The 15,866-nt window shown below is 41.5% G+C and overlaps 1 protein-coding gene across 1 annotated transcript in view; it reads right to left on the reverse strand.

Annotated features, from left to right (window-relative positions):
* The window catches only part of LOC137095228 (poly(A)-specific ribonuclease PARN-like), a 29,779-nt gene extending 14,895 nt beyond the window's left edge, over positions 1–14,884 (reverse strand). Inside the window, exons 1-16 of the mRNA XM_067461655.1 lie at positions 14,741–14,884; positions 10,122–10,199; positions 9,722–9,801; positions 8,587–8,654; positions 8,419–8,500; positions 7,938–7,998; positions 5,884–6,052; positions 5,312–5,377; positions 5,168–5,206; positions 4,185–4,227; positions 2,576–2,656; positions 2,401–2,457; positions 2,219–2,296; positions 857–900; positions 724–766; positions 47–122 (exon numbers count right to left, since the gene is read on the reverse strand). Of these exons, the coding sequence (XP_067317756.1) occupies positions 47–122; positions 724–766; positions 857–900; positions 2,219–2,296; positions 2,401–2,457; positions 2,576–2,656; positions 4,185–4,227; positions 5,168–5,206; positions 5,312–5,377; positions 5,884–6,052; positions 7,938–7,998; positions 8,419–8,500; positions 8,587–8,654; positions 9,722–9,801; positions 10,122–10,199; positions 14,741–14,759 (1,084 nt within the window). The 5' untranslated portion in view covers positions 14,760–14,884. The remainder of the gene's footprint in view (positions 1–46; positions 123–723; positions 767–856; positions 901–2,218; positions 2,297–2,400; positions 2,458–2,575; positions 2,657–4,184; positions 4,228–5,167; positions 5,207–5,311; positions 5,378–5,883; positions 6,053–7,937; positions 7,999–8,418; positions 8,501–8,586; positions 8,655–9,721; positions 9,802–10,121; positions 10,200–14,740) is intronic.
* Positions 14,885–15,866: the final 982 nt, after the last annotated feature.

Here is a 15,866-nt window from a genome sequence, read left to right on the forward strand (position 1 = left end):
TTCCCAAAGGCACCCTCCATAACTTCCCACAAGTAAGTTTCCTTACCGACTTTTGGGGGGCTGAAGGGGGTCTCCTTCACCCGCTTTTCCAGCTCTGCCAAAGAAGTGTTGTTGATGAGGTCCTGAAAGCAGAAGACGAACAACTTGGGTTTTCAAGGAGCCAAGGAAGCAGGACATCAAACCTTTGGAAGCAAGTACTTTTTGGTAAAAACAACATGGAGGATTAATCGTCAACTAAACATGCAGAAAACAAAACACCTACTTCTCCCAGTTTTTTTTAATGTTCCTGGTTTGAAATTGTTATTTCCTGTTTAATTGTGTAGTCCTTACTTTGAAAGTAGTTGTTCTACTTCAGAATGTTCTTTTTTTGTGGCTGCCACAAACTATGTTGAATTGGTTGAGATTCTGTGAGATATCTATGGAAAAACTATAGCAAATGTAGGATGCCCCTCCCACAACAACATTTTTGCAGTTTAATAAACTTTCCCTATGTTTTTATGATAGAACCAATTAGGAAATTACATTCATAAACCAGGAACAAAAGTCGTGTCACAGTTTAATTCAATTGGTTCAATGAGTACCAATTACAGAACTTTTGTTGTTCTTGTGTGCCTTTGAGTCGTTTCTGACTTATGGGAACCCTTTTATCGGGTTTCCTTGGAAAGATCTGTTCAGAGAAAGCTGGCCTTCCTCTGAGGCTGAGAGAATGTGACTTCCACTTACCTTGAAGGGCTGAGTGGTAGCCATCAGTTTTGTGTCCAGCAACCTACAAGAAATAAAATATTCCCAAATCTTTAAAGGCGGCTCTTCTGTGAAAAGATGCCCCACCAAATCAGGAGAAGTTTCCATGTCTGACCTTGGGAAAACGCATGTCGTCAGCTCCTTGAACTCGCTGAGGTCCTAAAAAGTCAAAACACTCGGATTACTGACAATAGGAGCATATAAAGGCAATAGGAGCATATAAAAAAGTGTATGGCAAACTCCATGCCAATTAGAATAATTAGGAAATGGGACTGCTAATATTAAGCTGGGGAAGACATTTAGTTTTAAATGTAATTTTAATTGTATAGATGTTTTTATTGGGTTTTAATAATATGTAACTGCTTTCCATGTTTGTATTTGCCATGTTTCTAAATTTATTGAGTTGTGTCATGTAATTGGGAGCCACCTTGAGTCCCTACGGGGAGAAATTAGAATAAATACATGTTTTTATTTATTATGTCGGAAGCGAATTGAGAATACAGTTATAATGTATAGAAGAACCACAAACAAAGTTCAATACTTGGCATTATACTAAATTTCCTTTGACCAGAAGCTGGCCACTTGGGAGTGCCTCTGGTGTCACTATAAGAAGGTCCTCCATTGTACATGAGGCAGGGCTCAGGCTGTATTGTAGTGGTCTGTGGTTCGCTCTTCTTCACACTCGCATGTTGTGGACTCCACTTTGTAGCCCCATTTCTTAAGTTTGGCTCTGTATCTCGTGGTGCCAGAGCGCAGTCTGTTCAGCGCCTCCCAAGTCACACAGTCTTCTGTGTGCCCAGGAGGGAGTTTCTCATCCAGTCTCGGCCACTGATTGAGGTTCTAGGTTTTTACCTGCTACTTTTGTACTCTTGCTTGCTGAGATGTTCCTGTGAGTATCTCTGTAGAGCTTAGGAAGCTGTTTCTTGATTTAAGCCATTGGCATGCCGGCAGAAGATGGGCCTGAAATGTCACTGCCTTTGTCCTTTCATTACAGGTTGTTACTTCCCAACAGATGTCAGGTGGTGCAATACTGGCTAAACAGTATATTTTCTCCAGTAATAAATGAATAATAATGATAATGATAAAATAAGAACTTTTGGATGAACCTTTTGCTAAGGAGGCCAAATGAATTATTATTATTATTATTATTATTATTATTATTATTATTATTATTATTATTTGCCAGCCTCTACTTGTGTTCAAAATATGGGTTCAGTAACAACAACTATTTATTTATTTATTTGCTGCCCGCCTCTCCCTGAGTTCAAGACATGGGTTCCGTAACACTAACAATAGTAATTTATTTATTACCCGGCTCTCCTTACATTCAAGACATGGGTTCAATAATAATAATAATAATAATAATAATAATAATAATAATAGTTGTTATTCATTTGTTTGTTTACTTCTTGCCTATCTTTGTGATCAACACATGGGTTCAATCCTCCTGTTTATGGTTGTTGAAGCCATGACCTACCTCTGGCAGTTGACAATAGAACTGGTGGATGGTGTGCATGACATCCAGCAGCATGTTGTGCCCCACCACGAGTTTTCCCTGAAGGTGAAAGGTAGGGAAACTGTTAGGATAGCAAGGGGGCAACTCAACAAGGTAGAAAAAACATGACCTTATGGTGTTGAACGAAAGAGAGATTGACGTACGGAATTGGCCATGGCGTGAATCACTCGGGAGAAGCCCACAGCGTCCTTCAGTTCCTCCTGGGAACAAAAAAAGGGCCAATGGGACCATGATGCAAAGCCTTAAAGGGACGGTTCTGGCCATTTGGGCCTTGGGGTTCCCCTCCAAGAGCTATGGGTCCCTTTTGGGGCCACAGACCTGCTCCTTCACTTGCCGCTGCTGCTCCCGCCGCTTGCGCTCCTCTTCGTCAACTTTGCTGACGATGATGTAGCGCTCCTTCTAAGGCCCCAAAAAGACACATCATCGTTCAGAATGAAGTGTAAGGCCACAGCACTTTCTATGCATTTTAAACACATTGCCAGCATTTACATTATTTAATCTTTGTTTAGTGTATTTTAACACATGCGTTTCATAGAAATACATTTTAATATATGTATTTAACACTGCATATATATATAATTTTAGGACATACACATACACAACACTGACAATTCCCACCACCACGAGGATTATTTTCTTTTACATATTAATCCTTTTTGAGACAATCCTTATAGATTTACATACTACATAACATTTGTATATTATTTCTTACTAGCCATCCCCTGCCATGCGTTGCTGTGGCCCAGTCTGTGTATATGTGTTTTGTGTGTGTATATATTTGTGTATATGTAGTTTTGCGCATGCGTTCTAATGTAATTTTTGTTTTTTGGCTTTTTAAGTCCCTTCCACTGTGTTTTTGAGTTTTTTTGTTGTTTTGTTTTTTGAGTGATCACTCATTGGCCTGATAGGTGTATTGTGTCCAAATTTGGTGTCAATTCATCCAGTGGTTTTTGAATTATGTTAATCCCACAAACAAACATTACATTTTTATTTATATAGATGGCCTGATCTCTAGACTTATACATAATATAATTCTTGATCCGGTTCCATCTTTCTTCAACTTCTCATATTCTATTTTCCTTATATTTTGAATCATCTAATTTTACATCTGTAATTTCGAATTCCATTTGGTCCACCATATACTGATACCATTTATTTACTGCCCACTTTGATGTGTCTTTCCATCCCAATATTATCACTGCTTGTGTGCACTCAATTATTGCTTTCTTTATTTCCCTGTAATTTCCCATTTCCTCTCTTTGTACTAAGACTGCCATTTCTTTTGTTATCACTCAATCGATTCCTAATATTTGGTTTGACACATATAGTATAATCTTCCAGAAGTGTTGTACCTGTTCGCATTCCCACATCATGTACATATACCACATTTTTGTGGACATCCATGGCAGCATTGACTGCTCCCCTTTTTATAATAATTCACTAATTGACAGGGTGTATGATACCACTTATGTAATACTTTCCCCTGCATTTCTCTTATTTTTGTATTCCTTGTCGTTCCTATTGTCTCAACCACTTGTTTATATCTTATTCTGTAATTTGTAACTCTGTTTCCTGTATTTTACACTGCCTTATGATGTTATTTTAACTATGTTGGGCCCTATCATGATATCTTACAGGAATGACCTGCCAGCTTCACATTCATTGTTGATTATTATTATTATTATTATTATTATTATTATTATTTCAATTGGGATTTGAAGATCTGAGGCATTTGCTTCTTAGCTAATTTTTCAATAACAACAAACACACAAATATGGTTGTCATTGCTCAGCCCCCAGTCCATCTTGCAACCACAAACATCATTATGGAAATAATTCAAAATATTAGATAGAAATCCTCATCAATGAATACAGTTTGTAGCCCCAAAGACCCCTCAAAGAAATTCCTAGACATAAACCAACACTACCTTCTCCGTTTCCAGAGTTTCCACATGGATGCCTTTTGGATACCTGGAGCCAAGTGGGGAAAAAATAAAGGATAATTCAACGTATCCTTTATTATGTAGTTACAAGGAGAGGCCAGCAATAAATGTATTATTATTATTATCAGAATATCTTTGGGGAAGTGTACAGAATATGGGCAAAGTGCTGCTCAGGGAAATATGGTTTATGTTTTACACACACACACACACACACAAGCCGTCCCGCCACGCATTTCTGTGGCCCAGTCTATGTATATGTCTTCTGTGTGTGTATGTATGTGTATATGTGTGGTTTTGAGCATGCATTGTAATGCATTTTTATTTTTTGGCTTTTTAAGTCTCTTCCATTGTGTTTTTCAGTGTTTTTATGAGTGATGGTCACTCGTTGGCTTGATAGGTGTATTGTGTCCAAATTTGGTGTCAATTCATCCAGTGGTGTTTGAGTTATGTCAATCCCACAAATGAACATGACATTTTTATTTATATAGGTATATATATGGTTTGAAATTGTATTGTATTGGTTTCTATTGCAAGCCACTCTGAATCTCTGGAAATAATAAATAAATATAATATTAATGTGGAAATTGGCCTCTGTATTTTCACTCTGTGTATTGTGTTGGATGTGTTTTAATAGTGTTTTATCTCAAATCACAAGGAGAGGCAGGCAATAAATGTATATTTTTTGTGTCAGGAGTGACTTGAGGGACTGCAAGTCACTTCTGGTGTGAGAGAATTGGCCGTCTGCAAGGACACTGCCCAGGGAATGTCCCTGCATGGGAAGCTGGAGCTGATAGACAGGAGCTCACCCCACTTCCCAAATTTGAACCGCTGATCAAATTTCAGTCAGCAGTCCTTCTGGCACAAGGGTTTAACCAATTACATCACTGGGGGCTCATCTAATAATGGGTCAATGAGGCTTGCCCCAATCCCTCCCACTCTGCGGCGGCTCAATAACAAGAGACACTTACTTCCAGTTGAGCGTCTGGTAAATAAGTTTCCTCTGGAATCTGGAGGAAGAACGAGAAAGGTTTTTCAAGCATCAAAAGGACAATTTCCAATCTTTTGAGATGGCTATGAGGCCTTCCCCTGCTATTCCTTTTGGGCGAACTGACCCTGTGCAGGGCTCCAGCTCCAAACTGGTGTTTTCTTCGTTCTGCAGGAGAGCGTCGACTCTGTCTCTGGGAACAGGGGAGAGAAAAGGGCAGGATGAGCACCGTATTTTGCACCGGAGACCCACCAAAAGAGGAAAGAAAGAAAAAAAGACCCCACTATGTAACAAAATTTGAAAAAAAAAATCTGTTTCTATCTTGAAAATGTTATTTTCTATTTAATTGTGCGGTCCTTACTTCGAAAGTAGTTGTTCTACTCCAGAAACTTGGTTTTTGTGCCTGCCACAAACTATGTTGAATTGGTTGAGACTCAATGAGAAATTTATGGAATTTATGAAAAAACTATTGATGCAGGATGTCCCGCCCACAAAATAGTTTGCTGCAGGATGTCCCTCCCACAAAGACAAAGTTTTTGCAGTTTAATAAACTTTTTCCATGTTTTTATGGAAGAACCAATTAGGAAATGACATTTATAGCCCAGGAACAAGAAATGTGTGTCCTCGGGGCCTACTGGGGGATTCTGGGAGCTGCAATGCCCCCAAAGCTCTGCCATTGCATCCCTTGCATCTGCTTACACCACTTTGTCAATGAAGGCCTTCTGGTCCTCTGGGATAGTGACGGGACACTTGCTTTGGGCATTGGGGGAGGTGAAGGAGAGGCTGCCCACCCGGCCGGCCTGCGAGCGCTTCTCCTCGTACTGCTCCTGCAGCTGCCGCTCCTCCTCTTGATTTAAATACGGGATCCCTGGGAAGAGAGGAAGAGAGGGGTCTCGGGGCCCAGCTTGGAAGTGGGAAGGGTGAAGCCCAAAGGGAAAAAAGCAACCTCATAACCCATGGGACACCTGCCAATCAGGCCTGCACAAACTGAGGCCCTTCAAGTGTTTGAGGCACTGGCTCCCTGAAGCCCTATGGCCAGCTTTGTCCAATGGCCAGAGATCCTGGAAGCTGAAGCCATAATAATAATAATAATAATAATAATAATGCTTAAAAGAGATACTCTCTTGAAAGGGACTCAAAGTGAACGTTGTCTAATGCCCTGGGATTCTGGGAACTGAAGCTCAAAACACCCACAGACTATGCCAGCCTGATATAGACCACCAACTTTACTGTTGTTATAGTTATCACCATTATTATTATTGGCATTAAATGTTTGCCTCTTTCATTGGAACCCGCCCTGAGTCTCACAGGGAGATAGGGCAGGTTATAAATTTATTATTATTATTATTATTATTATTATTATTATTATTATGTCACTTAAAAGGGGCTCTCTCTCATAAAAAGAGCCCAATTGGTGAACATTGTCCAATGGTGAGGAATTCTGGAGCCGAAACACATAGGCGATGCTGGCCTGGTATAGATCAATCTTTCAGTTGTTGCTGTTGTACTTGTTGTTGCTTGTTAATTAATGAATGGACCAGGGTTTCTTTATTATTACTATTATTATTTCTACCCATACTATTGGTGAGATCTGATTAATACATGCATGAATTGGCATATTATTATTATTATTATTATTATTATTATTATTGGCTAGTTAATGCATGAATGGACTGGGATTTCCTCCTCCTCATCTATTATTATTGTTGTTGTTGTTATATTGTTATACTTTTTGAATTCTTTTGTATTGTATTTTTAAATTATAAATTGCAATATAAGGACATAAACTACATATTACAACACAAGGCTGTTAATTCAATTAATCGCTGCTTGCTTGGTGAACGACTTTCATAGAGAGAGAAAGCCAAACTTTCCAGCCAATAATTATGAATGCTTTGGATCTCTCTATTATTATTATTTGAAACACAACAAGATTAGTACACAGCAAACAAGATAATTATGCTGGCTTTTGTATTCGATCACACGTCGGACACTTCCTAAGTGTCTAGGACTGTGTGATGTACCAGGGAATAATGCGTGCAGATCCCAGTAAGGTGGCCTTCTGCAGCTGGCAGATAGTAATTTTGTCAGCGCTGATTGTGTTTAAGTGCAGGACAAGGTCTTTAGGGACTTCACCCAATGTGCCGATCACCACTGGGTCTCACAGGGTTTGTGCCAGAGATTTTGCAGTTCGATCTTTAAATCCTCATATTGTGTAAGTTTTTCCAGTTGCTTTTGTCAATTGTGCTGTTGCCTGGGATTGCAACATCGGCGATCCATACTTTTTCTTTTTTCTATTATTATTATTATTATTATTATTATTATTATTATTATTATTATATTCTGCCACTTAAATGGACTCAAAGTAGCGAAGAGTGCTAAAAACAAGACGATGACAATTTTAAACCCATCACATATATATGCAAAACTGAAAGCATATTGAAGATCCTCAACCTGGTGACTTCCGATTGTTTTGGACTTCAAATACCAGCCAAATGACTGGGGATTATGGGAGGTGCAGTTCAGTCATAGAAGAAAGCATGCTCTTTCTACACTGAAGGAGAACAACAGGAGCCTTCCACTATCACAATGATTAAGGGCACACAAATAGAGAAACCCACAAATAAAAATATTTTTTCATTAAAATGTCATTATTATTATTATTATTATTATTATATCCCGCTTTTTCTCTCAAACAAAAGAGAGGCTGGAATCTTCGCAGTAACCTTTCCCGATACAAAACGAAAGCTTACCATTGCGAAACACTTTATTAAAATCAAATCCTTGGTTTGCTAAAAAGTCTATGCTTGAACTCTGGAAGGAAAGAAAGAAAGATCTTTATTCGTATTCCTTCATTATGGTAATAATATTGCTTTCTCTAAGAAACTCAGATTTTTTTTTAAAAAAATCAATAAAATCACAAGTGCATACAATAAAGTGAAATTAAATCGATTGCAATAATAAATAGCCCCAAGTCTGAATTTTGGAGAACTGCAATACAGGAATATGGACTACAGATCATAACACAAGGCATATTGATTGTTTAATTTTTTAATCCAATTACTCGCATCCTTTTTTTTTTTTTTTGTTAAATGAGTTTCAGAGAGAGATAAAACCAAATTTTCCAGCCTATAATTACAAATTTTATTATCTTGCTGCTTTGGATTTCTCCTGTTTTATGGAATCGGAAGAAAGCAAGTTAATAGCCATTTGAACCACATTTTCTTAACTGACCTGACAGACAAACTTGACATCTGGCGATGTTCGGTTGAAAGGTTTGGGGAAGATGTAGAAATTAAATGATTTCATGATGTACCTACGGAAACATATAGGAAGACAAGTCAATGAACAGTTTAGAGTAAGCAGTTTTCAAAGAAGGAATAAATCAAGAAAGTCACCCACTTAGATTCTGCAAGGTCATATTTAAAAGTGCAAAGGCCGAACTGGAACAGCAGGAAATCCATGGAATGCTAAAGAAGGGGAAAAGACAACAGTGTGATCAAGGAATTCAGAACAACTCTGAGGAGATCAGAGAATTTAGTTCATGTTTTATCATCTTCAACAGTACAATAGTAATTATATAGAAATAATAATAATAATACAACTAACAACTTCAGGAAACCCACATTTCATTAAAAACTATTCTTGCAAATATTGACAGAAAATAATAGTAAGAGAATATAATATAACAATATAATAATATAGCGGCAATGATAATATAGTGATAACAGTAATAATAATAACAATAATATAGTGGTAAAATAATAATAATAATAATAATAATAATAATAATATAAAAACAACTAACAACTTCAGGAAAACTCCATTCCAATAAAACCTCTTCTTGCAAATATTGCTGTCAGAAAATAATAATAAGAATAGAACAATATAATAATATCAGTAGTAATAGTAGTAGTAGTAATATAGTGATAACAATGACAACAATAATATAGTGGTGACGATGATGATGATAATAATAACAGCAATAACAGTAATATAAAAACAATTTCAGAAAAACTCTATTCTAATAAAAACAGTTCTTGCGAATACAGTGATACCTTGAGTTAAAAGTTTAACTCTCTCTCCCCCTCTCTCTTCATGAAGCCAAACATACCAGGAATAAAAACCACACAAAATCAACTAACTTAAAGTTCCTCAAAGTGGACAAGAGCACAGCGGATAGCAATCTCCCAAAGCAGACAAGAGCACACCTGGAGGCTGTCCCCTTGAAGCTCTAAATTCCTCAATTCTGGTGCTAATGCTCCCTCTGAACTCAAAGGGGCGAGCAATGGCTCTTAGCTCAAAGAGCTTTTACATTGAGATGCTTTTAAGTCGAGATTCCACTGTATTACTGTCAGAAAAATCAGTTGTCCTCTATTTCATACAATGACTTATCCTACATCAATTGCCCATTTAGTAATCAATATTTTCCCACACTTGGCCATGGAAAGTCATCCAAGGCATGGATATTGCATTCCTACAACTCAAAACATTTCAAAAACATAAACCGTAATGGGGAAAACATTAAGATTTTTACCTTTTTAAGCTTCTGGTACCTTTCTTCTGGTGTGTCAAAGCCATTTGTTAAGGCGCTAACTGACGGCCCATCGCTGATACCTATAAAAGCATAAAACATATTGTTCTTTTCCTCAGTTTAATGCTCTGAGCCTGGGACAGCAGACCACAATATGAGCTCAAATTCTACAGGGGCACTGCAGAATGAATTCCGTGTGACACCACTTTGACTGCCATGGCTTAATGCTATGGAATTGTGAGAGTGATTGTAAGAGTTGCAGCTTTGTAAGGTCCTCAGCTTTCTCTGCAAAAGGGCGCAAATTACAACACCGATGCTTCCGTAGCATTGAGCCATGGATAGCCAAAGTGCCGTCAAACTGAATTGGTTCCCCAGTGCAGTTGCACTTCTGCGGACTCTGTACCTGAAAACTCCCCATCAATAGCCAAGAAGTCTGCCTCCTCAATGGCTTCATAGACTTTGTTGAGATTATCCTTAAAATCTGTAGGAATAAAAAAGAGAGAATCTTAGGAAGAGTTTCTGGACAATAAGAGTGACAATGGAGCAAACTGTAAGGGCTCATTCTCGGATGTTTAAAAAAAGGTTGGACAGCTCCCTGCTGCTGGGGATACTTCAGCTGGAGGACCATTGGGTTGGACTACATGGCCTCTGGGGGTACCCTTCCTGTTATCTTCTGTCTCTGAGCAGGTGCAAAGAGTAAGGTGCAGTCAGCACTGGAGGCTTCCTGACAAAGGCTTTGAAGATTGATCCTTTACATCCTTTACCGGCCAAAAGAAAGAAAACTCAGAACCCTTCCTGCAACTCAACCCAACCTGGCATGATGCCTCTAGATCGCAACTCCCATCACTCATCCCAGGCAGCCTGACTGATGGGACACACAATCCCAACACACTGAAGAAGATGGCAAAGGCAGAACAGCCACCCATTTATTTCTTGACAGGTAAAACTCACAAGTTTGGGACCGTAAGAAATATTAGGGCAGGAGGTTATTTTAGAGGGGACATCAGGACCCCTAGCCATCTCAAAGAGGGAAGTACCAAGGTCCCAAACTGCCTGCCAATCTTCATTTATTTATTAACATATTTATATACTGTGCCTCTCAACCCGGAGGCGACTCGAGGCGGTTTACAGTCGGCAGTCAATGCCTCCAAACAACATAAATATAGTTAAAAACATTACATATAATATAAACCATATAAAAGCAATAAAACAACGAAAACCATAAAACACAAGTCCTCAGAGTCTCATCACTAAAATCATTTTTCCGTTGCATCGTCCATCACATCGTTTACAGGGATCTCTGGGTATGTATGCACTCTGTATACGCTCAGAGGAGCCCTTGCCACCATCCCAAAGGCTCAGAACTGCCTGGGATTCTTCAAGATGGTCTCTCTGTATGTATATGCTCTGTATATGCTCATAGACCCACTTGCCTCCCTCCTAAAAGGCCCCAAATTACTTGAGATGCTTTAAAGCATCTCTGCGAATTTATGAACTACATACATGCTCAGAGAACCCCTTATTACTATCCCCAGAGACTCTAAAGACAGTATCTGTGTATATATGCACTCTGTACATGATCAGAGAAGTCCTTGTCCCATCCCAAAAGGCTCCAAACTGCCTGGAATTCTTTAAAATGATCTCTCTGTGTGTATGTATGTATGCACCCAGTATATGTTCAAATACCTCTTTCCTTCCCTCTCAGAAGGCCCCAAATTACCTGGGATGCTTTAAAGTGGTCTCTGTGTATGCAGGCACTACATATATGCTCAGAGAACCCCTTATCCTATCCCAAGAGCCTCTAAACCAGTGGTTCTCAACCTGGCTCCCCAGATGTTTTTGGCCTACAACTCCCAGAAATCCCAGCTAGTTTACCAACTGTTAGAATTTCTGGGAGTTGTAGGCCAAAAACATCTGGGGACCCCAGGTTGAGAACCACTGCTCTAAACCAATGGTTCTCAACCTGTGGATCCCCAGATGTTTTGGCTTTCAACTCCCAGAAATCCTAACAGCTAGTAAAGTGGCTGGGGTTTCTGGGAATTGTAGGCCAAAACACCTGGGGACCCACAGTTTGAGAACCACTGCTCTAAATAATCTGGGATCCTGAGGACGTTCTCTGTGTATATAAGCACTGGGAACTCCTTGCCCCATCCCAAAAGGCTCCAAATTGCCTGGGATTCTTTAAGATGACCTCTACCTCTGTATGTATGCACCCTGTATATGCTTCCATAGCACTGAGCCACGGATACCCAAAGTGCCGTCAAATCGAATTAGTTCTCCAGTGCAGATGCTATTCTGTGGACCTCTTTCCCTCCCTCCCAAGAGGCCCCGAATTACCTTAGATACTTTAAAATGGTCTCTGTGCATGTGTACACTCTGTACATGCTTAGAGAACTATACCAAGAACACCTAAGTTACCAGGGAATCCTGAGAATGGTCTCTCTGTATGTGTGCACTCTGTACATGCTTAGAGAACTATCCCAAGAACACCTAAGTTACCAGGGACCCCTGAGAACGGTCTCTCTGTATGTGTGCACTCTGCACATGCTTAGAGAACTATCCCAAGAACACATAGATTACCAGGGACCCCTGAGAATGGTCTCTCTGTATGTGTGCACTCTGTACATGCTTAGAGAACTATCCCAAGAACACCTAAATTACTAGGGACCCCTGAGAATGGTCTCTGTATGTGTGCACTCTGCACATGCTTAGAGAACTATCCCAAGAACACCTAAGTTACCAGGGACCCCTGAGAATGGTCTCTCTGTATGTGTGCACTCTGCACATGCTTAGAGAACTATCCCAAGAACACCTAGATTACCAGGGACCCATGAGAATGGTCTCTGTATGTGTGCACTCTGCACATGCTTAGAGAACTATCCCAAGAACACCTAGATTACCAGGGACCCCTGAGAATGGTCTCTCTGTATGTGTGCACTCTGTACATGCTTAGAGAACTATCCCAAGAACACCTAAGTTACCAGGGACCCCTGAGAATGGTCTCTCTGTATGTGTGCACTCTGCACATGCTTAGAGAACTATCCCAAGAACACCTAGATTACCAGGGACCCCTGAGAATGGTCTCTCTGTATGTGTGCACTCTGCACATGCTTAGAGAACTATCCCAAGAACACCTAGATTACCAGGGACCCCTGAGAATGGTCTCTCTGTATGTGTGCACTCTGCACATGCTTAGAGAACTATCCCAAGAACACCTAGATTACCAGGGACCCCTGAGAATGGTCTCTCTGTAGGTGTGCACTCTGCACATGCTTAGAGAACTATCCCAAGAACACCTAGATTACCAGGGACCCCTGAGAATGGTCTCTCTGTATGTGTGCACTCTGCACATGCTTAGAGAACTATCCCAAGAACACCTAGATTACCAGGGACCCCTGAGAATGGTCTCTCTGTATGTGTGCACTCTGCACATGCTTAGAGAACTATCCCAAGAACACCTAGATTACCAGGGACCCCTGAGAATGGTCTCTCTGTATGTGTGCACTCTGCACATGCTTAGAGAACTATCCCAAGAACACCTAGATTACCAGGGACCCCTGAGAATGGTCTCTCTGTATGTGTGCACTCTGTACATGCTTAGAGAACTATCCCAAGAACACCTAAGTTACCAGGGACCCCTGAGAATGGTCTCTCTGTATGTGTGCACTCTGCACATGCTTAGAGAACTATCCCAAGAACACCTAGATTACCAGGGACCCCTGAGAATGGTCTCTCTGTATGTGTGCACTTTGCACATGCTTAGAGAACTATCCCAAGAACACCTAGATTACCAGGGACCCCTGAGAATGGTCTCTCTGTATGTGTGCACTCTGCACATGCTTAGAGAACTATCCCAAGAACACCTAGATTACCAGGGATCCCTGAGAATGGTCTCTCTGTATGTGTGCACTCTGTACATGCTTAGAGAACTATCCCAAGAACACCTAAGTTACCAGGGACCCCTGAGAATGGTCTCTCTGTATGTGTGCACTCTGCACATGCTTAGAGAACTATCCCAAGAACACCTAGATTACCAGGGACCCCTGAGAATGGTCTCTCTGTAGGTGTGCACTCTGCACATGCTTAGAGAACTATCCCAAGAACACCTAAGTTACCAGGGACCCCTGAGAATGGTCTCTCTGTATGTGTGCACTCTGTACATGCTTAGAGAACTATCCCAAGAACACCTAAGTTACCAGGGACCCCTGAGAATGGTCTCTCTGTATGTGTGCACTCTGTACATGCTTAGAGAACTATCCCAAGAACACCTAAGTTACCAGGGACCCCTGAGAATGGTCTCTCTGTATGTGTGCACTCTGCACATGCTTAGAGAACTATCCCAAGAACACCTAGATTACCAGGGACCCCTGAGAATGGTCTCTCTGTATGTGTGCACTCTGCACATGCTTAGAGAACTATCCCAAGAACACCTAGATTACCAGGGACCCCTGAGAATGGTCTCTCTTTATGTGTGCACTCTGCACATGCTTAGAGAACTATCCCAAGAACACCTAGATTACAAGGGACCCCTGAGAATGGTCTCTGTATGTGTGAACTCTGTACATGCTCAGAGACCCCTTTGCCTCTCCCAACAGGCCCCAAATTATCTAGGACTACAGAGGATGGCCAATGTATATGTCTGCACTCTGTACATGCTCAGAGACCCCTTTGCCTCTTTCCCAACAGGCCCCAAATTATCTAGGAACCCGGAGGATGGGCAACATATATGTGTGCACTCTGTATATGCTCAGAGATTCCCATGCCACCATCCCAAGAGGCCCCATATGATCTGTGGCCCTTTAAGAGGGTCTCTGCATAGGTATGCACTCTGTACATGCTCAGAGGAGCCCCCCAAAACCATCCCAAACGACCTTGGACCCCGTTAGGTGCACTTTGCACATGCTTAGGATGAGGGAGCCCTCAGACCCCGATGAGGCCCTCAAGGGGAGAGGCCCCGAGGCCGCCAAGTCCTCTGCACATGCTCAGGGGCCCTCTTTCCTTCCCCCCCGGCTTTGCACTCACTGCTCCTGGTGACCTCCATCCCGGCCTCTTCCCGGGTCGGGTCAGGCCGGGGGTCCGCCGAAACCCCGCCACTTCCGGAAACAACCCCTTCCTGCCTTTCCTAATTCCCTGCGCGCGGCGCGATGACGTCACGGCCCGCGCGACCCTTCATTGAGGCCGCATGCGCACTGAGCCTTTTAGATCTTTCTGTTTGTGGCTTGCTTTTTTTTTTTGACCTCTGCTCTCCTTTCTAGGAACGACTCCCACGAGGGGATGATGGGACCTGTAGTAGCCAAACCCATCTGGAAAAGGAATGAGAAGGGGAAAAGTTTAAAATGAGCTCATTTTTTACACTCTCACTCCCTTGTGTGCATGTACTACAACTCCCAGACCTTGGAAATTGTAGTTTCCCCGAATAGTACCCCATTGTTTCCTTTCCCCCTGAAATCTTTGCACTATCCGGGTTTCTCCTGCCTTGACACACCTTTGGTCGGGTGTACTACAACTCCCAGTCATTGGGAGTTATAGTTTCCCCCATTTAATTGACTCCTTTCTGCAGTACCAGGCTTCTCTGCTTGGGGACAGTCACCCAGCCTGTTTGGGTTGGGTGTACTACAACTCCCATCCCTTGGGAGTTATAGTTTCCCCCATTTAATGGACTCCTTCCTGCACTATCCATGTTTCCCAGCTTGAGGACAGTCAGCCAGCCTGTTTGAATCAGGTGTACTACAACTCCCAGTCCTTGGGAGTTATAGTTTCCTCCATTTAATTGACTCCTTTCTGCACTACCAGGCTTCCCAGTTTGGGGACAGTCACCCAGCCTGTTTGGGTCGGTGTACTACAACTCCCAGCCCTTGGGAGTTATAGTTTCCTCCGTTTAATTGACTCCTTTCTGCACTACCAGGCTTCCCAGTTTGGGGACAGTCACCCAGCCTGATTGGGTTGGTGTATTACAACTCCCAGCCCTTGGGAGTTATAGTTTTCCCCATTTAATGCACTCCTTTCTGCACTATTGATGCTTCCCAGCTTGAGGACCGTCGGCCAGCCTGTTTGGGTCGGTGTACTACAACTCCCAGCCCTTGGGAGTTATAGTTTCCTCCATTTAATTGAATCCTTTCTGCACTACCAGTCTTCCCAGTTTGGGGAC

This window comes from Anolis sagrei, chromosome Y, assembly GCF_037176765.1.
Source record: "Anolis sagrei isolate rAnoSag1 chromosome Y, rAnoSag1.mat, whole genome shotgun sequence".
Taxonomy (NCBI): domain Eukaryota; kingdom Metazoa; phylum Chordata; class Lepidosauria; order Squamata; family Dactyloidae; genus Anolis; species Anolis sagrei.